Source organism: Trachinotus anak, unplaced genomic scaffold (assembly GCF_046630095.1).
Source record: "Trachinotus anak isolate AG129_WGS33_773 ecotype Australia unplaced genomic scaffold, CSIRO_AGI_Tana_v1 ptg000021l, whole genome shotgun sequence".
NCBI lineage: Eukaryota > Metazoa > Chordata > Actinopteri > Carangiformes > Carangidae > Trachinotus > Trachinotus anak.
The window spans coordinates 13,040,001-13,064,890 of record NW_027273872.1 but is presented as its reverse complement, the minus strand read 5'-3'; the positions used below and the strand labels follow the sequence as shown (position 1 = coordinate 13,064,890).

General features: G+C 40.5%; 1 protein-coding gene across 3 annotated transcripts in view; it reads right to left on the bottom strand.

Moving 5' to 3' along the window:
• Positions 1-4,905: 4,905 nt before the first annotated feature.
• Positions 4,906-24,890, bottom strand: part of LOC139605838 (transcription factor COE3-like) — a 150,326-nt gene continuing 130,341 nt past the window's right edge. For 2 of the 3 annotated variants that reach the window (XM_071457680.1, XM_071457681.1), the window contains exons 12-16: positions 21,186-21,251; positions 19,777-19,951; positions 15,377-15,562; positions 10,819-10,908; positions 4,906-9,621 (exon numbers count right to left, since the gene is read on the bottom strand). In XM_071457680.1, coding sequence (XP_071313781.1) covers positions 9,590-9,621; positions 10,819-10,908; positions 15,377-15,562; positions 19,777-19,951; positions 21,186-21,251 — 549 coding nt within the window. In that variant the 3' untranslated portion in view covers positions 4,906-9,589. The remainder of the gene's footprint in view (positions 9,622-10,818; positions 10,909-15,376; positions 15,563-19,776; positions 19,952-21,185; positions 21,252-24,890) is intronic. The other variant, XM_071457682.1, reaches the window with a different exon arrangement.

Here is a 24,890-nt window from a genome sequence, read left to right as displayed (position 1 = left end):
CTCAACGGTTCCCTCAGTCAGACATCTCTGGGGTTGTCATCTTTACTAAAGAAATTAGACTAAAATTGTACTGACAACAAAAGAGCCCATAGGTCGTCTGCACAGCAGATTATTATGACCCATAGATAGTTTTGTTGGTAGGCGACATCTAGTGGCTGTAATAATTATGACAGGAGCAAAGGGAAAAGTGCGGTGACGTAGTATATAGAGCGACAAAGTCCATATCTCATTTGGGGTGGATGGATGGATCAACAAAACACAGGAATATGATTCACATGTGAAAGTAGCAGTTTATGTTGTTTCTATTATCCATGACCATTTGTTGTTATTGTTGTAACCATGACAACAAAGATCATCTAATGTTGTGGAAGTACTTATTTTAACCCAAATCACCATCTTATCCTAAACCTAACCAAGCCACAACCATTGTTATAGTAACCATGGTGATGAAGGTAGGAACACCACTGTTGGTACAGCCCATGTTTATTATTGTAGCCACAACAACCAAGGCCTCTGCATTGAACTTACCTTTTAATTTTAAATCAATTTTGTCATCTGCTACTTCAGAGTGTCATTTCATTACATCAGCAGAAGTGATGCAAGACCTGGCCGACTGCATCAGTCTGAAGATACTATGAATTAAAAATTACATGAGAATTACATAATATTTCATTAACATACGTGTTAACAGTTTGTCCTCACTCACCACAAACCCGTTCGACCAGTCAGAAACCTCTCTTTCTGCCTCAACCTTTTCCCTCAAAATCTGTGCAGGAGAAATCCTGATCAAGCATTTCCAACTCACCGTATCCATCAAAATGTGTCCAAGCTGTTAAAAGCCTCTCTCAGCAACGCAGCCCTTCTTCTTCTACTCTCTCTGAATATATGACTTGGTCTGGCTTCAGCTCGCTCTGGCAGCTGCAGCGTGGACTTTGGCCGAGGATGTGCAAAGCTTTTCTCTGGGTGTTTTGCTGCTGCAGCCTCAGGGCGCTGGTCTCCGGTAACGAGTGCTGTGCGTTCAAGAACCTGACTTCAAAACTCATCAAGGTTGATGGTGACGGTGGGGTGAAAGTTAATTGTTCCTGTAACAGAGCCTCAGCAGGCTGACGCTGCCAAACACCCCCCAGTACCACCTCTGCCCCTCCACCTTCCTCCTCTCTGATACTGGACTGTTCTGGTACTCCTGGATGGAAACCAGACTTCCTGCTCAGGACTGCAGGCCTGATAAAGCCCACAAGCCGACCTTCAGACTTTACAGCGCACTTATCACACTCTCAACATCAAGGCTCATTCAGGACTGAGGAGGCTGATGAAGAACTGGGTTTGGCCTGTTGAAGGTCTGAGCTGGTCTTTGGTGTTTTACCGTGTGAACGCTGGTTTTACAGCTGTTTCCATGAAACATTGTCAAACTTGGCTCTGAACAAAACCTTCTCCTGTTCTGAGGACGGTTCTTAAATCCATCAAGACTCTTCTAATCTGGATCACCGCCTACATGGAAATTTCTCTTGGCGGTTCAGACAGGTCTGGTGTTGTGCTCGCTGTCGGCTGTTTTCCCGGGTGGAAAAACAACTCAGCCAATCAGAGCTTTAGTCAACGCAGCTGCAGGTTGTTGATTTACAGAAATAAAAACTCTTCAACATGACAAAGTGAACGGCTCCTACAAACCTTAACCACAGCTTCTGTGTCAGCTGAAGATGATATGGATGGGACGTATGTGTCAGCTGCTGCTGATCAGCTGATGAACCATGAAGCGCTTAAGAAAGGAAAGAAATAAAATGGACCTGCAGACTGAGGTTCATTTGCATATATTAATATATATTTGTAGATGCCAATGTATTTTCTTATTATAAAGCAGGTCTAGGTTCTATATTAATACTGTCAAAGTATCAAAGCCTCAGTCCACAGAGAAATACACACAGCCTGTATCCAGAAACTGAGCCTTAAAACAAGCCGTCAGGACTTCTGTAATGTTGTGATGTCACAACAAAGCAGTCACTGCCCTCAGCCATGCCCTAAGCCCCACCCACCTCTGATCTGTTGTTACTAGAGCTCCAGAGAAAAGCCTGAGAAAGGAGATGTAAAACTACACTGAGATATCTTATTATGAATATCAACACACAACACAAAACATAGGAGACTTTAAAATATGGGACCTTTCATTTAATAGAATACAAATGACTTACAGGAGACATGGTGTTGGATTTATAATTTGTCCTGTCAGCCAGGGCCAGATTAAACTCCTGAGGGGCTCTGGGGCAACAATTTACTGTTGGGCCCCTGCTGAACCCCACTTTATGTGGGCAGCTTCATTATTTCCCTAGACACTAAGAAACCAACCAGTGCTCCTGAGCTGAATTGATTAATTGATTCATCAATTAGTCATTTGAGGCAGAATTAATTTTGATAATTAATGAATAGTTATGTGAGCCACCAGCTGCTCAAGTGCAAATATTTTCCAGGAAACTTGTTCTGTTTAACTATTGGTCAGACAAAACAAAATATGTTCACTTGTGCTTTAGAGAATAATTGTCATATGTATTGATGATGAAAATAATAGTTGGTTGCAGTTGTATAGTTCACATCTGATGGAATAATATGATCTCACTGAGCTTTTCTGTCTGTTAATGACTTGAAACAGAAACAAACAGTTCAGGACTTAAAACCAGACTTTGGTCCCTCAAGACTGGGGTCACAAGATGGAGGATGGAAGACCAGTCAGAGTTGATACCGGATTTTAAAAATTCTTTAATTAGTTATAAAGTTATAAAATTCTTGAATTTGCAATTAATCAAATTATGTAAACCCAAATGATGTGGGTTAAGCCTGGGGCTTTGGACTGTACAGACGGGACTGAACCTAGTTTGATCTGGACTATGTATGTATATAGATTCACTTCAGGTTTAGACTCAGTTATGTTGTGTTTTCATCTTGAATGTTGATTGAACAGATTTTACAGTCAGACCATTTCACTTTAAAAAACCTCAGCATCTGCAGCTCTTCATGGACTCAGATTAAAACTCAACAATAAACTAACTGACCGCACAAATAATCCATTAAAGAAATTACCTGTAACTTAAGAAGGAAAGACTTGGTCCAAAAGTTTAGGATTGTAGATTTACAGGAGGATTCCTGACTGTCAACACAAACCTCCATCTAAACCCTCCTGAATCATCTCCTGTGCTCAAACCTTCACGTCGTCCTCGGACATATTTCTCCCTTTATCCCGGCTGATGGTTTTACCTGCTGTGGAGCTCTCGCTCCGACTGATGGATTGTTGCTTTGGCTCAGAGCTTCACTGATTGATTCACATCAGCCCAACTCCAAACGTCAGTCAGAGCTCTGTCTTTACAATCCCTCGCCAACAGTTTCGTCATTAACTGTAATCTTTGGAGGTCGTTTGGAGAAACTTTCTGCCGGATGAACGACATTGGAAAAGTTCTGGATGGGGAATGTTTTATGTTTTATCTCAAGTTTCTTTAAATACCTCGAGTTCATCTCTTCCGGTTGTGGCCTTCAGTCCAGTTTGGAGGTTCTGCGGCCTCACTGGAGTATTTCTGCTCTGGAGACTTCATAGTTTTCCTCCACCACACGTATCTGACAGCTGGAGTTACTGTGATTCATGTTTTACATTCAACAGAAGATAAACATGGAGGTTAACCTTTACCAGAGAATAATGTCTGCTGGGGATACAAATATTTCTGGGTTGAATTTCTCTAAATTGTGTCCTGTGACTGTCCGACCACCACAGTCCAGATGAGTTTACTCGTCTGAGTCACCTTCAGTTATTGCTGTGCGCTCACTGAGTCTTTGACTGACTCAACTGTCCCACGTTCCACTTTTCGTTTGGCTCCGTGAAGGTTGTCAGTGCTGTGTGCAGCCTGACAGGAAAACCTGCAGACAGTTCTCAGGGCTGAAACAAGAAGCCTCGTCCCCAGTGTAGTTAATACTCTCCTAATAAGACATTAAAATTTAAATGAGCAGAGCTGCGCAGTAAAGACTGAACAACATTATCAGAAAGTATCAGATGTCTGTGAAGGAAACTGGATGTGACCAAATACAGGGTTAGTCCATTAACATGACATTTCTACCTTTTAGTTAGAGAGAATGATGAACAGTTTTGTTTTGATAGATTCATTTTAATTTTTACTTTCACTTCGGTGTGTCTCCCCCCCCCCTCCATCCGAAACCTGCACCACAGACTTCACTCAGCCTTTTTCAGCCTGATGATGCAAAGAATTTATCCATCTTAAGGATTCAGATGTGAGGATGATTCTAAGAAGCTGGTTCAGGTCAGACCTCTGTGCTGGATTTCCCAAATAAACAACAGACTCAAACTTGCTTTGCAGAATTAGCATGAATGGCTGTTGTTGAAAAAATGCTAACCATACACAGTGTCAAACATATTGTAAGGATTATAACATTAAAGAAAAAATGTTCTCTTTTTTGGAGAACTGTAAATCATTGGTTACACAGTAACACAGTAACAATGACTTTTTTTCAATCTTCGTTTAAAAAAAGTCATATTTTCAACCAAAAGTAGAAAATTTAAATTTTAGAGGATGAAACTGATTCTGTTCTTTCTTTCTTTTTAACAGTAATTTTTGTGAAATTCTGTTTTTCAGTTTTTTAATTGTTTTACAGGTTTTAATGAAGCAATGATTTGGTTTTCTCCAATACTGCTGCTGCTGCAGCAAACACTGCAATGGGATGTATTCATCAAACTTCTTCAAAATGGTGAGTAAAGTGCAGCTAATGTACAGTGTAAATACGCTGCCTCTATACTTAGGTTTCTTTTCTACACTATGCTTCTTTTTAGTCTTTTCTTTTCTTGTTGTATGACTTTAATTCCCGTTCAGATGGAAAATGTTTCGCATCTTAAAATCATCAGACATTTGAGCTCAGAGGTTCAAGCCAAATGTAATCTTTATTAGACTGTTTCTGTACAAAAAGCACTGGATCACAGGAAAAAAAAAACAAACAAAAAAAAACAAAAAACATGCATCTATTTACAGCATGGCCAGAGACAGAAAAAGAAAAGACCTGGGGGTGTCCCCCCCGTTTGTATTCTAAAGACATTAATTAAACATTGTGCTTTGATATACTTTGATGATATATTTCATATTTCACAAAGATGCAGTACCTCTGCCCTCTTTCACATTGAAGTAAAACATTGAAAAAAGTATCTTCTTCAGTTTTTAAAATCAGGACGGTGAGAAGCAAACTTTCTACAACTGTGACAAAATCATATATTTGCAAGCTGTTTGAAAGGTGGAGATTGGTGGAAGTGTGACTGTTCTGCAGGCTGGGTTTCATTAGTTCAACTGAAAAAATGGCTTCTCCCAAAGACACTGGACAGATGTTCACCCACAAGCCAACACAGTGGCATCCAGGTGATGTTGTGCAGTGACTGAAGGTTTCTGTCAGTCCTGCTGGATTTGCATAAAGTCAGAAGTTTAATCCTTTCCAAACTTCAGATTCCTGCCCTCACCTCTGGTTTTTATTTCCAAAGAAATTTTGACAGATTTCATTTATTATAAGCGTTAAAGGGATGATAGATGATTCTGGTTTCTTTCAGCGCAAACCTTTTCGGAAAACCACAAACTGTCGAAGTGCATGACTCAAATGGGAAAAACAGATATTTTCTCACAGTTGTCATATTGTTGAGATCTTTATCTCTGAATCTTTTGATTTTAAGGGTTTAACAGTTTTCTTGTATTTGTTAGAAAATAATTTTTTAAATGTAATTTTCTTGAAATTTCAGGACAAAAATTTCTTAAAGGATTGGTGTGTAGGATTTAGGGGCCTGTCCCACCGTGTAGGAGAAGCTAAAGTGGCCTTACGGTAATATAAAAACACAAAAGGGCTACTGTAGAAACATAGCGGCTCAACATAGGGGGCTCTGTGGAAGAGGACACGCTCCCTATGTACATATGAAGGACTCATTGTAAGCTAACAAAAACACAGTGATTGTTAGTTTTTAGGCGATTATACACTAATGAAAACACAATTATCAACATTATATTCAATTTTCTGCCAGTGGAACCAACTAAATCTTACACACTGGTTCTTTAAGTGTCACATGAATGTGAATGTAAAAGTTTGTTCGACATTTGTATCTTGGAAACACTTCCTCATGATTGTGAGACAAAAACATCATAAGAGTTTTCATGTAATTTTGACATATGAAATGCATAGTTGTCAGAATTGTGAGATGACTGAGATTCAGTGAGGTCCAAAAGTCTGAGACCACTTCCTATTCAGGGAAGTGGTCTCAGACTTATGGACCTCACTGTATGTGAGATTGTTTTCTTGTAAATTTGGTTCTTTTAATCATAAAATATCTTGCAACAATGAGATTTTTTTTTTACAACACACTGAATTTTTATGTAATCTCATATACAGATCTTTTAACCTTAAAAGTTTAACTGTAATTTGTTGTGATATGCTAAATTATAATCATGTGACAGTACGTTACTAGAAAACGTCTTTTGTGAAGGTGCACTTCTGTAGTAAATTCCTGGATAACAGAATTTGCTTGAAATCTGAAAGCTTTATATCATTTGGGGAACCTGAGGGACAAATATTTGTTGCAGAAAAATATAAATTCTCATAGTTTAACTGGGAAAGGACTCATTAAACGAACCAAACTACAAACTCAAAAGAAAGCGTTCCATGATAATCGCTAAAACTTCGGCAAAAGAAAATCTAAGAGGAGACTTTGTGTTGACGTGTGGATCGTAAGGCATTAAAAAGGACGTTTATTTCTTTTTATATTTCCCAAACTTTTCCACAGCGGAGTGGAAGACGAGCTTGCGTTACAGAACAGGAACACAGTTGCATAAGTAAATGATCCGGATTGTGTGCGATGACGAGAACAGCACCATCAATAACAACACCAACATTGATGGAAGTTTCCTTGAGATCAGTGACCCAAAAACTCATTTTCAGAGTGGTTTTAAAATCTGCTGCCTGTTTTAAAATCGTACAATCATTCTCACCAAAAAACACAAAGACTAGGATCGGGTCTAATATTAGGATGGATAAAATATTGTCTTCTAAACACCGAAACCAAGAGATACGCTTGGTCCAAAAGTAAGAGTGGTGGAATATTATGACGTTATAAGCTTCTGAAATATAAAAATTTCACATGACAAGGATTTTTGGCCATTTCAGAATGGCAGAAAAAACATATTGGTGCATATCGTTCTAGCTTTCATTCTTTTTTTTTCTTTTTTTCAACTTTTAGCTTTTTTTATTTTTTGCTAAGATGCATTGCTCTTATTAAGTGCCCCAACAAAAATAGTGCATTAAGAAATAACCATGATTATACATTTCACAATAATACACAAAGGACGAGAAGAACCAGGGGAAACACAAATGATGCTGTTTACAAAAAGTTAAATATTGTATCGGAAAAGCATTTTTATACAAAAGTGATGAAAGCGTTTTTTTACGTCCTGCTTTCAAAAACAGGGTGACCATGTCTTGACGTTGTTTTGTTTTTACAAAAGGGTTAATTCCTCTCACTTGTTCACTCTTTTTACAATATCTAAAAGGTATTAAGACATCAAATGTGTTTACATATATATTTGAGACTATCATTCAGGCCTAAATCACAAAAGGAACTCCCCAAAACATACTTTATAAATACATATAAAATAAGCACAATCAGAAGAATAACAAGAAAATCTGGTACCTAAATGTGATTAAAACTGCTGCAAGCTTTTTCTGGTTAAAATCTACCACTCGACACACCCGCAAAACAGAACTATTGTACTGGATTCAAAACTGAGAGACATCCAAAACAAAATGAAACAAAACTGAGAATTAAAGAAAAATGAAAAACCTCGGGTTGTCACCACTTTATTCAGACAAATGTTAGTGTAACATTTGCTCTTCTCTCCTCGGCAGGACGTTTGTTAATTCTTTCTTAAGCTTATAAAATTAATGCATTTTCCTCCTTTTTAGCAAATGAGAGACAAACATGAATTAAAAGCTATGGTACAGAAAGGAAAACGCTGTTAGACGCGATATTAATCAGTGGTCTTTAAGAGTCTGGTCCTCTGGGTTTTGTGGGAAGATTTCTGATTGAAAATCTGGAGACCGTCTAACGGTTTTTCCAGGTTTTGAAAAAAGGTTTGAAGAGTTAGATTCTTCCTGGTTTCTGGACTTGGTCCGACTCAGGTTCAGTGTCCACCGAGAGCTTCTGATCCAGCGAGAGCCAGTCGTATTCATCTTATATTTATTTAAGTTATGTTTAATCTCTTTGTGTCTGCAGCTTGTTGGTGAAGTGTTTTCTGTCGTCTTACAATTTAGATTCTGTGTCAAACACAATTCGATTTGGGTGAAGAATCGTTTTAAACATTGACTCTAAAATCAGAGAACTGAACTACTGCTTTGCACATTTAAGCCCATTTAATAAAGAATCACAGACCCTACATTACTAGCAACTGTCTTCTAACCAGTGGCATTTGTCTGTGTTCAGATCAATTAAAAATGATTTTAAACTAATTATCTCATAATCCACAAGTAAAAGTTTACTTGTAAAATTCTGTTTACCAACTTGAACCCTGAAGGTTCAACAAAGCACTGGGTTCAGAATGTGTTTGGGAGAAAAAAGTTTTGCGATAGATGAAATTAAGAAAAATGTTTTAGGTCTCAGGTCTGGTTCCAGTCTAAAATGTGGCAGTTTCAGCCAGGTCAGGTCTTAAAGAGGCCAAAACAGGCCGAGTGCTGGTCTCAGTTTTAGGCCTATGCAGAACTCCAGTACAGTAATAGAATTAAACTTTTATGTTCAAAACTCAAGCAAATTTCAAGAGTTTCACATCATGTGCAAATAAATGGAAAATAAATGTCTGTGGATTGATAGAAGAAAAGAAGCTCAGTTTGAAAATGTATGATTTGTGCTGAAGGGCTAAAACTTACAAAACAGCTGGAATGGTCCTTTAATTACATTTAAATTAATTAAATTTAACCCCAATCAAAACAGACTGGTCGGATATCATCAGGACACTGTCCAGGGTGCACCTCACAGAAGCCCCCGGGGGACACGCCTCCTTCCTGTCTCACAGTGGTTCAAACTGATCTGAGACCTGTTAAGTCTCCACAGACTTCTGAAGTCAAACTAACCTGTTCAAAACTCAGCACAACAATACTCACGCAACACGTGGTACTGCAGACACCTGCCCTCCCACCCTCAGTTCACATCCCTGACCTCTGATCTTCTCTGAGGGAGCGCCGCCTCGACATGGAGCCACTGCAGACGTCTGAGAAGACTCTTTCTGTCTCGGCTGTCAGATTTTCCATGAAATGGTCCGAGCTGACGTCTGCAGAGGCTTCAGCCATCATCAGAAAAAAAGGACGGGCGTGATGACGTTGTTGTCTAACGGTGAATTATTTAAAGATTTTTCCTGGAGCTCGTTTTTCTTCCGGTGCAGGGGTCGGTCCTGGGTCAGACGGGGCCTGCCGGACTGAGGGATGATGTGGAGGATATTTCGCTGCTGTTATTGTTGTTGTGGTGTTTCAGATGGGCAGGGCCATCAACAGTGGGATTTGGGGGGCTCTGACGGTATCTGGCTGAGAATCCTCCTCACATGGGGGGGACGATGAGACCTGCCATGGCTGAATGAGGACCAGACACAAACAGATTTAACTGTCAGAGGAAGCTGGACAGCATATTAACCAGTGTGAACAGAGTTTAGCTGCAAGAATAAATATAAATATTCATGTTGATGGTTAAGCGTATGAACATAGCCTTTCACTGGTACCTGCTTATTTCTTTAAAGTAAAAATATTAATGAAGAGACTTACATTTTCTTGTCATAGATACATTACTGTTGCATACTGAACCCTAAATGTTTTGTTTTCTTTAAGAAGAAATTTTCAGTTTCCAATAAAAATAAACTTGTTTCAAGAATTTTGTTGAAACCAGCATATGTATCTTAAATAAAATGACAAATATAGCCTTTTCCTATCATGAATTGTCAGTATGTGAATATTATTATAAGTCTTCTGGGACCCATGTCCCATGTGTAGATCCCCACTCTAAGGTCTGGATTGCTGCAGATGGCTGCACTAAAATCATAAAATATGACGTGCTGAAACAGTCTTGAAATGGTTTGATTTCAAATGGAAACAGGTTTAATGAAAATGTTCAATAACAGGCACAAATACTAGATAACATTTTAATTTTGGCAGCGTCACACTTTGAAGTCCAGAATCAACTTCCAAGAAAGTGCTAGGAGTCATGTAGAGACCAGGGTTCTTTTAATTTATTGTGTAATTAAAATGTGTGCTTGATTTGATGACTTATTGGCCATTTCTTAAACTCACAAACTGAAAAGCTCTACCTTTTCAAGTAGGAGCCCTAAAACATGCAGGACAAATCTATCAGCGCTGTAAAAATATTTCAACCACTTTCCAAGAAAAACAACTTGTTTCAAGAATTTTGTAAAAATAATAAGTGTGTATCTCAAAAGAAGGAACAGTAAAGCACATTAAGATGAGCTTCTAGGACGACAATTTGCTTTAGAAACCAACTTTTTTCTAAATGGTACTGAAGAATAAGACTTTAGGACAAGGTTTGAAATGATTCAACATCAGTAAAAAGCTCTTAAACTTTATCAGATTCCCCCAGTGTGCCAGAAGTTATGGATCAACTTTGACCATTGAATGTTTAAAACCAGGTCTAAACATGTAACAAATAAAGAATCATTATCATTACAGTGACGCTGGACGTCTACGTGTCCAGGTGGGACATGGACGAGGACAGCAGGGGATGGGGGTGCTGACAGGTGGGAGGTGGGGTGGGATGCTCACCCTGGAGGTTGCTGCCATTGGTGGTGGTGCAGGTGGGGGGCGGGGAGGTCTGTGGCCGCACAACAGGGGCGAAGGCGCTCTTCTGTTTGACTGCAGAAACCATATGGACAGGAGAGAATGAATAAGGGCCTATGGGAGCAGAGGAAGAAGAGGAGGAGATGGTGAGGAAGACGAGGGAGGTAAGGTAGGAGGGTAAACCTACGGGAGGAGGAGGTGACGTAACGAGCAGGCAGACGGAGGGGGAGGTGAGTGATCGGTGGAGATGAGGTGGATCGTGCAGGAGAAGGAGGATGGGAGGATGAAGGAGAGGAGAAGGATGAGGAGGAATGGGTCCCTGCCTCAGATCGGGCCGAGGTCTGGAGGAAGAAACATGCTCCGAGCACAAACAGCTGCACATCTGGCAAAGTTGATCCATAACTTGAAGGACTTTTTTTTTTTCTTATAGAAAACCAACCTGATCCAGCCTGAGAGCAGCAGCAGCTTCATCCACACAAACTGTACAGGTGTGTGTTTGTGAGTGAGTGTGTGTGTGTGTGTGTGTGCGTGTGCGTGTGTGTGTGTATGTGTTTGACAGTCAGGTGTCTAATAAGATATAATAAGATTTTTAGTAAATAAACCCATCATTTATTCTCCTTGTGTGGTTTTTCTCTGTTGGTTCAACATCTGACATCTGATTCTGATTAAATCAGCAGTTCAATATTTTAGATCTTGTTTTCTTTCTTTATGAGAGTGAGATGTTCAGACAGATAGGAATCTATCATTGTGTTCAGTATACTGCTAGAGTTAGCTTAGCTTAGCATAAAGACTGAAAGCTGGGGAAACGGCTAGTCTTGCTTTGACCAAAGTTCAAAAATACAAAACACCTATGAAGAAAAAGAGATGTAAAAATGTCAGTTTGTGTTTTTAAAGAGAGTTAAAGGCCAAAGGCTAAAGCTACAGTTCAAGATGCTAAAGTGAAAAATGATTTGGTATTTTTCTTGAAATTTGGGGTATTTTTTTTTAATCTTGAGGAAGTTTAGACCGTGTACAACAGTTACTGAGAATATATTTTGACTCTGAGTTTCAAAGTTCAATCTTGACATTGGAAACGACAGCTGATGGAACAATATCGTCCTGAGGGCTACTGGTGTTCTGGAGCTTTCAGTCATGTCACATGATCATTGTATTTGAATTTTTATTTTTTTCTGAGCAAGCAGAAAAGTGTAAAATGTAAAAAAAATTGATAACTACAACTGTACAAACTCAACATACTGATAAGGATCATGCAAACACCTACTAAATGGACCTTGAGGGAAATTTTTCTGTTAACCAACATTAATTGAATCTGCACTTTCAATCACCACAGATGATCTTCAGCGGTAGATTTGCTCAGCTGTTGTGGAAGTGAAGATGTCAAACTGAATTTTTTTCCCACACATTTTTTTCAGATTTTTGACATGAATTAGTACACCTATATTTCCATTAAACTCGGCCTGTTAATGAAGATCTTGTGATACGACTGAAATTTTTATTTTTTTTTCCTTTTTATTCAGTTAAATGTTAATGACATGGTTGACAAACTCTCATCTCAAGGTCTATTTGTTAACTGTTTTAGTGGTCAGTTTAGTGGCTGGAGCTTTCAGTCATGTCACATGATCTTCCTTAGAAGGTGGGGTTTATCCTGTTGTCATGGAAATCCTCAAATTTAAATTATTTTTGGAGCATTTTTTTCAGATTTGTTCTCTGGTTTTGAAGTTTCCATGACCATGTGGTCTGATTAAAAGCTGCAGAGTAAGTAGGAACTAGACTTTTTGCCAACGTCATGAATAAACTCTTAAACTCAGAATTCAATCATGTTCTCTGTGAACGTTACGTGCCAACACGATCACGCTCATTAAAACACTCCAATTTCAAAAATAAATCTACAGGACATGACCTCCAAGTTTTTAGTGACAGTGACATCTCTAAAACCACAAACTGATGATTTTAACTTTTCTGTTTGTGTAAAGATGAAACTAAAGCGATTCAGCCTGTTAATCACTCAGCTGTAAAGGTCTTGGTAGATGTTTTTTTCTAACTCTTGACAGAGTCAGACGAGCTCTTTCCTGCTCTTTCCAGTCTTTTTGCTAAGCTAGGCTAACTACATTCTGACTCCGGCTCTGAACTGAACACACATGACAATGATCCACCTGAACACATCACTCTCCAGGAGAAAGAGAGGAAGATTATCTCAGAAATTGTCAAACTGTTCCTTTAACAGCTTCCACAGAGTTTATGAACCACAATGTGTCTGTAAATGATTCAAGGACAGCATTTGAAAATGGAACTGTAAAATGAAACGAGGGAATGTAAATGTGATTTATCGCTTCATGCCAACAACTATCAGTCCGTCCTGGATCGCTGCTTCCTCCTCCTTTCATTTCCTTTCTTTCTTGGCTCCCACTTGTTGTTTTTCTGTTTCTTTTTCCAGCTTATATTAATGGATTCGGCCCAAAGCGTGAATGCATGAATGCATGAAGGATGCGGTGAGGATGTTAGTGGGGTTAGTGGGGGTGGGGGGTGGGGGTTGATGAGGAGGAGGATGGACAGGGGGACAGTCAGAAGAGGGAAGGAGGAGGTGAACAATGCAATGCGGTGTTCAGTGTACACACACACACACACACACACACACATCCACACCCTCGGCAGCAGGAAACTGTAGCTCAGCCAGGCGAGATGTGAGCCCACCTTTTGTTTAGTCGCCAGGGACAACAACATCACCTGGCACGGAGATGCATTTTGAGCTCACTACCTTCTAAACGAGTCTCGCTGAGACTCGCTGAGCTCTTTGATACAGAAGCCAGAACAATGGAGCGCTCCCTGCGGGCGAGTTTAGACTTTACCAGTCTCCAAAACACACCTGCTCCTTCCAAGCAGCAGCTCAGACTCCAGGCATGTTAATCAGAGCTGAGTGTAAAGTTTCAGTGGCAGAGGAACAACAGGGCCGACTGAAAACTACTGAAGCATCAATTCATCTCCTGCAGCGGGAAACGCTTCACTTTTATTCACTCTTATTATTCTGGGCACCAAAACTGCAACTGATCATGACCTGCATGTCTCTGAGAACCTCAACACAAGTACAAGACACAACAGCTACATCGAATAAAGATCAGAAAATCATACACAAAACAAGTATTTCAATGTTATTACAATTTATCATGACTATCTTGTATTCCAGGTGTAAATATAACATTGATCTCATGCGCCGGGTATCAAACCTAAGCATTAAGGTAAAATAAATGCTGTCAAGTACTGAGAGTCTTTCATCTGACCCTCAAGGTACACTTACGTTCTCTTTAATAGCTCTCAGACATTTTAACATATTAACATTTTCTGCCCTGGGGATCAATGAATTTTTGTCTCAATATCATAATCAAGCCTAAATCTGTCTTTGTTCTCATCAGGACTGGGTAAAGAACCTACATTATGTTTCAGTACCAACAGAAATGTGTTTGTAACATTAAGTATCAAAAATTGTTGAGTATTTTAAGTCTAGTCTTATTCATAATCGTGTTTACTTACTCTATGAACAGATAATTTGACAAATGTCCTCTTAAGGTTCACTTACCAAAAACTTTTGGCCAAATTAATGTTCTCCCTTTGTTCATTACATTGTATTTATTTTGTCAAACACATGCTCAAATCAAGAACCTCAAAAACACAACTGAGTTGTGAGTTTTTCAACTCATGTTTCAACTGCTATCAGAAAAAACAGTTCGGTTAACTCCTCTAGCAAAAGGGATAAGACGCCAACCATGAACCATAACGGTTCAGCTCAAGCCGGGGACATTTGTGGCACCTTTGTTTCCTGTCATCTGTTGCTACCTATTAAAAGCGGAAGATGCACAAAGTAGTTCTCTTCAACTGTTTTCAGCACTTTTACCTGACACCTCAACACTTCAACTGATACTGAAACTCTTTCAGTGCTTTGCCTGACTCTTAAATTCCTCTCAGTGTTTACACCTCAGCTGAAACTTAAAGTAAATTCAGTGGTTCACCTCCAGCTGACATAACTGCTTATATCACTTACACCTTATCTTACTTTAACTGTCTCTTCAACCTTTTTCAGTGATCAACTGAAACAGTAGTAAAATGCAGTGATGAACCCTCAACTCACACATCAACTCCTTTCATCTCAAACTCCAAACAACTCAAATCTTTTGGTGCTTACAATTCCACCGACACTTCAACTCCCTTCAGTGTGTACACCTCAACAGAAACTTCAGCTGTATGCATAAATACTTTCATCTGAAATATCAACTGTTTTCATTAACTGCTTAAAATGAACCGTTTACTCCCTTCAGTGCTTTAACAGACACTTCAATTCCCTTTGTCCTTAAACGGAAAATTCCACACAAAATCTCACAAGCAAATAATTTAGATTTTAAAATTATTTAACTTGAGACATTTAAACAGCAAATTTTATCAGTGAGCGTTCACATGGGTTTGGAACATGAAAACTTCAGATATCAGCTGCTCGGCCTCTCAGATGGATGAGGTTTGGTTGTTTTACTTTCTAGTACTACTTAAAGTTACTCACTTGCGTAAGCAGAGTTGGCAGTGGAGCCGTTGAGGAAGCTGGGGGACCCTGGTACACCCAGGTTGGTCATTCCCGCCGCTCCGTATCCATTCATAGTGGATGTGATGGTGTTGTAGTTGGACTGTTGAGGCGTGGAGCTTGGCACGTAGCCGCGAGGAGACACGCTGTTCGAGTTACGAGAGTAACCTGAGAGGAGGGAAGATATCAGCATCAGAGAGAGCTGGGTTCTTCTTCATGTGTTTATAACTGACTGTATCCTGAACCAGCTGAACTTAAATGTAACCTGTAGTTAGTAGAAAGAATATGCTAATAAATAATACTGGCAATGAAGGTTTTGCACTTCCTGCTACTTAGATGGCATCCATGTTTCTTCAAAAACATATCTTGAAAATGATTCATACAAATGAAGGAACTCAGTCCATCTTTTCCAGCTTTGTCCTTCAGTCAGTTTTACACTACACTACTTTTTTTTCACTACAATTGTCTAACATCTAGAGATAATATCTCCTTAACAATCCTTCATTCTATGTAGGGTCACAACTAATGATTAGTTTTAACAATGATTAATCTGACAGTTATTTTCCTAATGAATTAACTCATTGTTCCATAAAATGTAAAAAACACAAAAACTGACATAATGAAACATCTTGTTTTGTCCAACAGACCAAAAACAGAAGGTTTTCAGATTAATGTCAGAGAGCAGGAAGAAAACCAGCAAACATTCAGGTTGGCGGAGCCGGAGCCACTGAAATAATCATTCCTCCTGTTCATACTGGACATTAAAAGATCCACTGCTGATGTGCTTTCAATGTAACTGATAAGGGACAAAATCCTCCAGCTAGTTTTGAGCTAGATATCAGCTACCTGAAGCTGATATGAGGCTTCAGCAGCCCGAGTTACTCAAATCAACTGGATGTCTTTGTCTTTCTTTTCCCTGTTGAGCTGCAGTGAAGCAGCAGTAACAAAAGAGGAAATTCTGCTCTAAACATTAAGTAATTTTGGAAGAAATCCACTTGATATTTCTAACCGGGACAATAGAGGCCCTGAACCAGCTGCAGATAAACAAATAGATAAATAAATATATTTCTGCACGGGGAGGGCTGTGGATTTCATCCCCATTGTACGGGATCTTTTAATGGTCAGTGACCAGGAGGAACCTTTTTCATGGTTCCTGTAGGCGCCTGACTCTTGTGTTCAGACAGCGCTGAAAGATGCGAACATGGGCCTCAAGTGAATTTATTTCTTGCAGCACTGAGAACATGATCCTTCAGCAGATGAAGCTGAAATTGTGTGTATGTTGGTCCCAGTTATAACACTACAATGCCATCCTGGTGTTTCCTTTAAACCTTGTTGACCTCCTCCCTGTGACCTCAGCACAGTGACATCATCACACCTGTCACTGCTGCTCTCCCGTTACCAGCCGCTCACCTCCCCACAGGCAAAGTTTGCCCTTCATTTACCTTAACAACCCCCCCCCCCCCCCCCCCCCCCCCGTGCTCCCGTTGATTGACCATCATCCAAGATACGTTGAATACCAATGTTCCCTGCAGCACTCAGCCTGACCTTTAACCCTCCCATGAGGCTCCCGAGTTCCCACCGACCTCAGGCCGAGCTCACTAAGCAGAGCCAACAGTGTGCCAAGTAGCACATTACAGCCCCCCCCAAGCCCCCACCTTCCTCCACTTTCCCCCACTTCCTGGTTCGGGCCAACGCAATTCCCAGCAGGAGCGGCTGATGGAGCGCTGCCCGGGGACGAGGGCGAGGAGAGCCGGCGATGGGAAACACATGTCGAAGAGAACAGTGCAGGGAGCGGTCGAGAGCTGCAGCACGTCAGAGTGCACACTAAATGGATTGTTCTTTAATAAACAAAAGAATTTCTTAACAAATGGACCCAGTATTCAGACCTATTTGTTCTGGTGTGTTCCCGCTCCCTGCCCGTCCTCGTCCACAGCAGCGTGGGAAGCAGATCTGATGCAGATCACATCCTTCGACCTCACACTGAAGACTGAAATGGAAACATGTGTTCTCTGCAGAGGCTGATTTTAGGAGCAGTTGGGTTTCACTGTGTCTCTGAGCTGCAGGCTCAGATTAGCTGGTTGACTGACAGTTTAGTTTCACTGAGTAAACTGTCAAAGAGCAGCCGACTCCGCTGTAGTTGGACGGTTTGTTAAACAGTCTGCAACAATGACGTGTTGCAACAGTGAACGGCTCTTTAATTAAAACCTGGACTGTAACTGGTGGAGTCAAAAAAGAAAAGTGTTGAACTCAGCCCTGAAATCTGTTGATGACTCTCACAGCTGAGCTGCAGTGTCACATGATGGTTCAGGTGTGTTCAAGTCCCAACAAAGAGCACAGCTGCTGCACTGGATTTAAAACACTGCAAACTATAAAAGCAAACTATGAAACTTTGATGTAGAAATTGTCATCTCAGACTTATGTATCTCAGAGTCACTGGTCAGAAGATTGATTTTATAATCAAGTTTTACTGTGACAGATAAAGATGAATATCTCTGATTCTTATTTACATTTTTACACCCTACCTCAAACTAATTTACTTACCCAATTTGTGTTTGTATTTGTTGCTGCTTTTCTTTTTGTTTTGCTTTGTCTTGCACTGGTTAAGTGTTCTTTTTTGTACATTTTGTGTATTTTTAATGTCTACTCTATGTGACCTTTAAATTGCCCCCTGGGGACAAGTTTCCTGAATTTAATTTAATTTAATGTTTGGTACTGGTTTACCTATTATCCTCTATGTGTTTGATTCTCATTGTTTCTTCCAACTTAAGTTTCAAACTTACAAGTGACAACACCTGAATAAAATCTATTTGCTGAAAGAGGCTCAGGCATATGGTTGAAAGCTCTCGATCACATTGAGTTTAGAAAATCTTACCAACAATTGTTGTTTTTCCTGCATTAATAAAACTGTCACTCAGTCAAATCTTGATGAGCAGTACTTCACTTTGGTTAATGTGGATACATGTTTTATTTTAGTTTTTATACATGTTTTTTCCTCCTCCAATAATAATAATAATAAACTTCATTAACTTGACACCTTTTATGCTCAATATGCTACAAAGGAGCAAATTTAAACAACAAATATTAAAATCGTCAAACTGACCCAGTAAAGTCTAATTTCGACCCTGCTCTTCTCCACCACTCCCAACCATCATCTGTCAGAGTGAAGCTGAGAAACAAAGACAAACTCCAGAGGAAAAAAACTGAAGTAAAAAAAAAAAAACTGCAGTCTTCAGGAGGATGACATGACGGTGAGCAGGCCGAGCTGCTCTGAATTAGCGCCGTAAATTACCTGCCTCCTCTGTCTGATAAGGCCTGGGCTTGCGAGCCGCTGTTTTTATTAATGTTTTAATCACGGTGGATAATTGCGAGGGGTAGAAAGACCCATTTCATACTTCATAACAGTGGGGAGGATGGCGGTCAGATCCTTGGTGTAATGTTTCTGACTGGAGAGCTCAACGCACATAAACTACTGAGTTATGAATTTTCAGCGCGGCCACTGCAGCCTTGTTTCCCATGACCTCATAGATTCCTGTAAGGTGTTCGCTGCCGGGCCGATGTGAAAAGCAGACGATGGTTTCGGGTGGGGGTAAGGGGTGTCCGGGGAGTAAAAGCAGCTCTATCTGTTTCCTGTCGACGCGTGTTCACGAGCTGATTGCTGCACGTTTTCCTGAGCGACCGTGACAGAAGCAGAACTGACTGCTGAAAGGAAACATGAAGGAGAACTGTGGTGATGTTCTATATTTCTCTTCTTGTCATCAAATCCCAAACCAAGACTCAAAGTCTCCTCCTAACCAGAACTGTGTGCATTAAAGTCTGACACGTGAGATTCCTCTGAGCCACAGAGTTTCAGTGTTTCCAGAAACTATTAAAACACGTCAGGGAGACACACTGTTACACTGGGTGACATGTTCCTTCATTAACACACACTGTAGTTTATTTGATTCTTTCCCACACACACCAGCCTGTTGCCACAAATACTCACTACAGCACCAAATATGGATTAATCCGCTGCTGAAAATAGTCCCCAACAAAGTCAGTGTCTCCTCCGGTTTGTTTGATGAAAGCTACAGTGACAGCTACATCTACCTGGAAGACCAGGACCAGTCGAGATCAGAACCAGAATAATGTGTGCTGCAGAAAAACTACTGGACTCTGCTGAACTTTACTGAACTGCTCTAGACTCTAAGTCTATTGAGGTCACTTTAACTCAACTTTATTGCACTAGACCAGACTCTACTGGACTCTTATCAGACAAAACTCTACTGCAGTGTCCTGAGCCCTGTATGGAGGCCTACAGGTCTCTCCTGAGCTGTAATGAGGATTACTGCAGCACACTTGTGCTTGTGTGTCCCCAGAGGACAGTGGAGGTGTTGAGCCCTTACCCTGGTCGGCCTGCGAGGCCTCGGAGATGTTGACGGCGAGCTGACTGCTGAACGAGTTCACTCCCATCATCCCCGAGTGAGCGGCCGAGCCAGTGAGAGACGGCAGCTGGTTGTGACTGCGAGGGACGCTGTAGAGAGCCTCGGTGAGGTCGGCTGCTCGCTTTAGGATGATCTCCTGCACATGGGGAGGGAGAAGGAGGAGGGAGAGGAGGAAGGATGAAGGAGAGGCAGAATGAAGGTGAAAAGGTAACGAGAGTAAAGAAAATGATGATGTACAGAGTGAAGAAAAAAGAAAGTGACAGAGGGGCAGGAATTAAAAAAAAAGTAATAAAAGTAATAAATAATTTTTCATCTTATTCTGCTTAAGATCATACAGTAAAAAGAACTTGCGTGTTAGTCAGTGAATACACTACAGTTCTGTTTAATAATTTTAATTTAAGAACAGAGTTAAATAATTGTTGTAAAAGCTCTGCAGGTAATTAATGCCCCCACCCCCACTCCAAATGGACTAGAAAGAACTAAACACTGGGAATTGTAGGTGATTAATTCAGGAAAATTAATCATTTGAGGGTCTGAACTCTGGTTAATTCCAACAACATCACCAGGCAAGAAGATTAAAGTCGAAGATTACATTCAGTGACAGTGTGACTATGTTTTTAAAATAATTTATTTCTACAATATCTGCTTCTGCTAATTATAATATGATTAAGGTTAGGAAAATATTGACTGGGGTTCATAATTTAAAGGCCCCATATAGTATAGGGTATATGTCCAACTGTTTTTTGAAGCAGGTCTATCTTCTATATTAATACTGTGAAAGTATCAAAGCCTCAGTCCACAGAGAAATGCACACAGCCTGTATTCAGAAACTGAGCCTTAAAACGAGCCGTCAGGACTTCTGTAACTTTGTGATGTCACAACAAAGCAGTCACCGCCCCCAGACTTGCCCGTCACTGAGCCAGAAGCTACTAGACAGAAAGCCAACATCACTGCACAGCCTTCCTAAGGTTAGTAATATTAGAGACCAGATGATAAAGTTTATTTTTCTGAAACACCAGAGCATTTTAGTCTGAATTTAACTGTTCTGTCTGCATTTATCTGTGAGTTTTACCAAGCTACATTAGTATCTACAGTTCGTCGCCTGTGGTTGGCCTGGCTGTGCGTCACTCAGAAAACAGACAGCCAATCAGAAAAGAGGCTCAGAGACCGTTTATATCCTCAGAGAGGATATAAAGTCTTCAAATAAAACACTGGAAAACTGTAAAATATGGGATCTTTAATAAAAAGTTGAGTGTTAAATGCAGGTCTGTGAAGTAGCCTGCATTGTTTGCAGTTTCCTCCAGTGTGAATGAAATGCCTAGAGATAATGTCGAAGTCATCAGTGTTTGCATCTGCAGCTGCTGACTCACCTGGTTGTTGTGAGGCATCCCGTACAGAGCTTCGACCAGGTCAGCTGCTCGCTTTAACAGCACCTCCTAAATAATAAGAGAGAGAGAGAGAGAGAGAGAGAGAGAGAGAGAGAGAGAGAGAGAGAGAGAGGAGTTCACATTTAATTTTGATAAAAACTTTTAATAGACTCTGGTTTTTATTCTGTCGTTTTTCTGCACACCTCTTTAAAGTAGCCTAGAAACGGTTAAAATGTGATCTCCATCATCAATGAATCTGTCACTTATTTTCTTGATCAATCATTTCTCCCCAAACTGTCAAAAATTCAGAAGAAACAGATGGAAGCAGCTCAATGGGCCAGAATTAAAGCTGCAAGGAGCAGCAGGTCATGACATCACTTCAGGTCATTTAATTCTGTTTAAAGATGGAGTGAGACACACCTGTTTCATCATCAGAACGCCTGCAGCATTTCAATAGCTACACTCACCGCTCCACCATCTGCACCCCCGTCATCGGTTTGGATCAAACTGGTGTGTGCTCAGGAGGCAGAGCAGGAAGTCTCCACTGAATTTAATCAGGAGTCCTCAAAGGTGTCTGGAGCAAATATGTCATAGGCCACACCCACTTGTACCAATCAATATGACACTTCAGATTTTGGTTAACACTTGCTTCCAGAGTACGTTCACCAAAACTGGTGATATTCTGTCCACCAGGTTCTGAGGAACACGTTTTTGGTTTTTGCGACACTCAAAATGCCTGTCAAACAACCTGTTGAGTCTCCACTGTCACTATGACGCCGCTCGACAGAGACACAAACAAATAACGTGACCTCCATTGCTAGATACAGATACAGAGAGAGGGAGAGAGGAAATGATTGAGGAGAGGAAAGAGAAAGAGGAGTCAGTGAGAAGCCATTAACACAGAGACTACAGACTTTCTCTCTCTCTCTCTCTCTCTCTCTCTCTCTCTCTCTCTCTCTCTCTCTCTCTCTCGCTCTTTCTCTCTCTCTCGCCCCAGGGCTGTTTTCCCATCAGCCCACAGGGAGGAAAAGTCCAATCTGAGCATCGGCAGCTCGCCACGGCAATGGCAGGATGGATAAATAGATAAATACCCACAAACACATTAATACAAAAACACATGCACATAAACACAGACATGAACACACAGAGGAGGATGTTTAAGAGAAGAGAGAGGAAGGAGGAAACAGGAACAAAGAAGAAAAACAAAGAGAAGGAAACATGAAAGGAAAGAAGGAAATGAGTAAAAGGGAAGGTGAGGAAATGACAGAAAAGAAAAAAGGAAAAGGAAGGAAGGAAGGAAGGAAGGAAGGAAGGAAAGAAGAAAGGAAGGAAGACAAAGAAAATGAAGTAATAAACTCAGGGAAAGAAAAGTTAAGAAAATGAAATAAAGGAAAAAATGGGAAAAAGAAAAAACTAGGAAAAAGTGGGGCTGAAAAAAGAGGACTGAAAAAACAAACACAGGGAGGGAATGAAAAGGAAGGAAGGAAATGGTGGGAAAGGAAAGGAAGAAAAGGATAGAAGACAAAAGAAGAAAAATAAAGGAAGAAAAAGGAGAGGCAGGAAGTAAAGGAATGGAAGCAGATAAAGGGGAAGGAAGGAAATCAACAAAAGAAAAGGAAACAGGAAGGAAAAGGAAAGGAAAAGGAAGAAATGAGAGGAAAGGGGAAGGGGAAATAAAAAATGAAGACAGAAAGGAAAGGAATGGAAGGAGACAATGGGGAAGGAGGGAAGGAAGGAAGAAAAAAGAGGGAAGGAGGGGAAGGAAATAAATGAACAAAAGGAAAGAAAACTAAAGCAAAAAGTGAACACAGTCCCGGGAGTGTGAATGAAGGTGTGTGTTTTCACACCTCAGCCTCAGGTGAAAACACATCACACACACACAGACAGCTGAGGCTGATCAGCTGATAGAGAGAAGAGACAACAGAGAGGAGGACAAGGAGGAGGAGGTGTTGAGTCCCTGAGGAGCAGCAGTGGGGAGGTGGAGGCCTCTGCTGGAGCTCCCTGGGGTATTACACACAGAGGAGGGCGAGAGACACTCACAGATGCTTGGAAACAGCGTAAGAGAGAGAGGGCTGGTTGACAGAATGTTGTGATGTTTTATTTTTGTTGGTATTTGTTGTTGTGTCAGATCATGTGATGTTCTGTATGTTTGTGTGTTTTATCTGTCACCACATGATACAGTGATGTCTTAATATAAAAAATTTGATATGAGACAGAATTAGGAGATAATAAAGATGAATAAACTCTAATAGCTGCTAAGGACTGTGAGATATGGTTGAAAGCTCTGAAACGGAAAAATATGGATAAAGTAAAATAAAGGAACAAATCTGGAGACATGGCTTCATAAATGTCATAAACATCACATTAACATGATCGAACGTACTCACTGCGACTGTGTTCACAAAACTGAACCTGGTCCTAATCAACACAACAACACAACAGCTTCACACAGCAGTTCAGCAGCAAACAGCTTTTCTTCACCACGTAAGATTCAGTTTGTGGTAATTTGATTAAACACAACTTTATTTAGGAAATGAGACCATGAGCACAATATTAATTCCAACAATTAAAGAGGTTAAACTACACAGAGCCTCCTGAGGGACGGGGTCACACAAAGGTCATAAATGTGCAACACAGCTCCATGGATACTGTTGGAAACCAGGGATCCCTGAGGGTCCATGGCCCTGAGGTCACTGCCTGCTTTGCAAGGTTGGTAATTGAGCCAGTTACTCTGATTACACATTGTGCTCTAATTTAAACTAAAACCCATGGTAACCCTACAGTTTTACTACAGTAGTCTGTAGTAGCTCAGTGGTCTGATGTGGCTCTACCTGGACCAGGTGAATTCCTTTAAATACTCCTTTTACTCTTAATGTAAATGAAAAGTAAAGTCACTGAAGTGCTCCAAACAAACTGCTGATGAATTGTTTTGATGATCAAAAGCACCAGAATGTGAGATTCTGTACTTTTACTTGAGTAAAACTTTTACAGTGTGGAACTGCAGCTTTGACATGAGAGGACCTGAACACTGTTTCCACCTCTGATCATTAATGTGTAACTGACCCTGAACTATTTCTCTTACTTCAGTCTTTGAACTGAACATTAGAGATTCAGCTGCTGTAAAAGTTTGAGAGGAAGCGTTTGTCTTTTCTCGTGGCTGTCAGAGCAAATCACCTGCTGCTCCGTCACATCACATCTGTGGCAGTTTGCTGCTTAAATCTGAGGGTTTATATTTCTGTGGAGTATCTGTGGAGGCAGAATCTGAGCAGCTCTGATCGGGGAGATTACAGGGGATTTCTTCTCTGGATTGTACCGAGTGTTTTTTTTTTTTTGTTGGTTTTTTTGTTTTTTTATTTCTGGTGGAGCTGCAATGTCCAAACAAACGTCTCCTGTGACTCAGAGGAGAAATAGTGGAGTGTTTCCTCAGTGCTGGCAACAAACTGGCCTTCGACAGGGAACCACACAAACACACAAACACACACACACACATGCAGCTCTCTTTTCCCACGACAGACGATGACCTCGGAGGAGGCGATCCAACACACTCAGATGGAAACAGAACAACATCCAGGGATTTTTTTCTCCCCAACAAAATCCTCACATCCACCAACCTGACACACCAACTGTCACACAACAATAGAGACAATAAACACTCAGTAGAAACACACACAGGCAGCTGAAGCACACATGTGACAAACTGAAATCTGC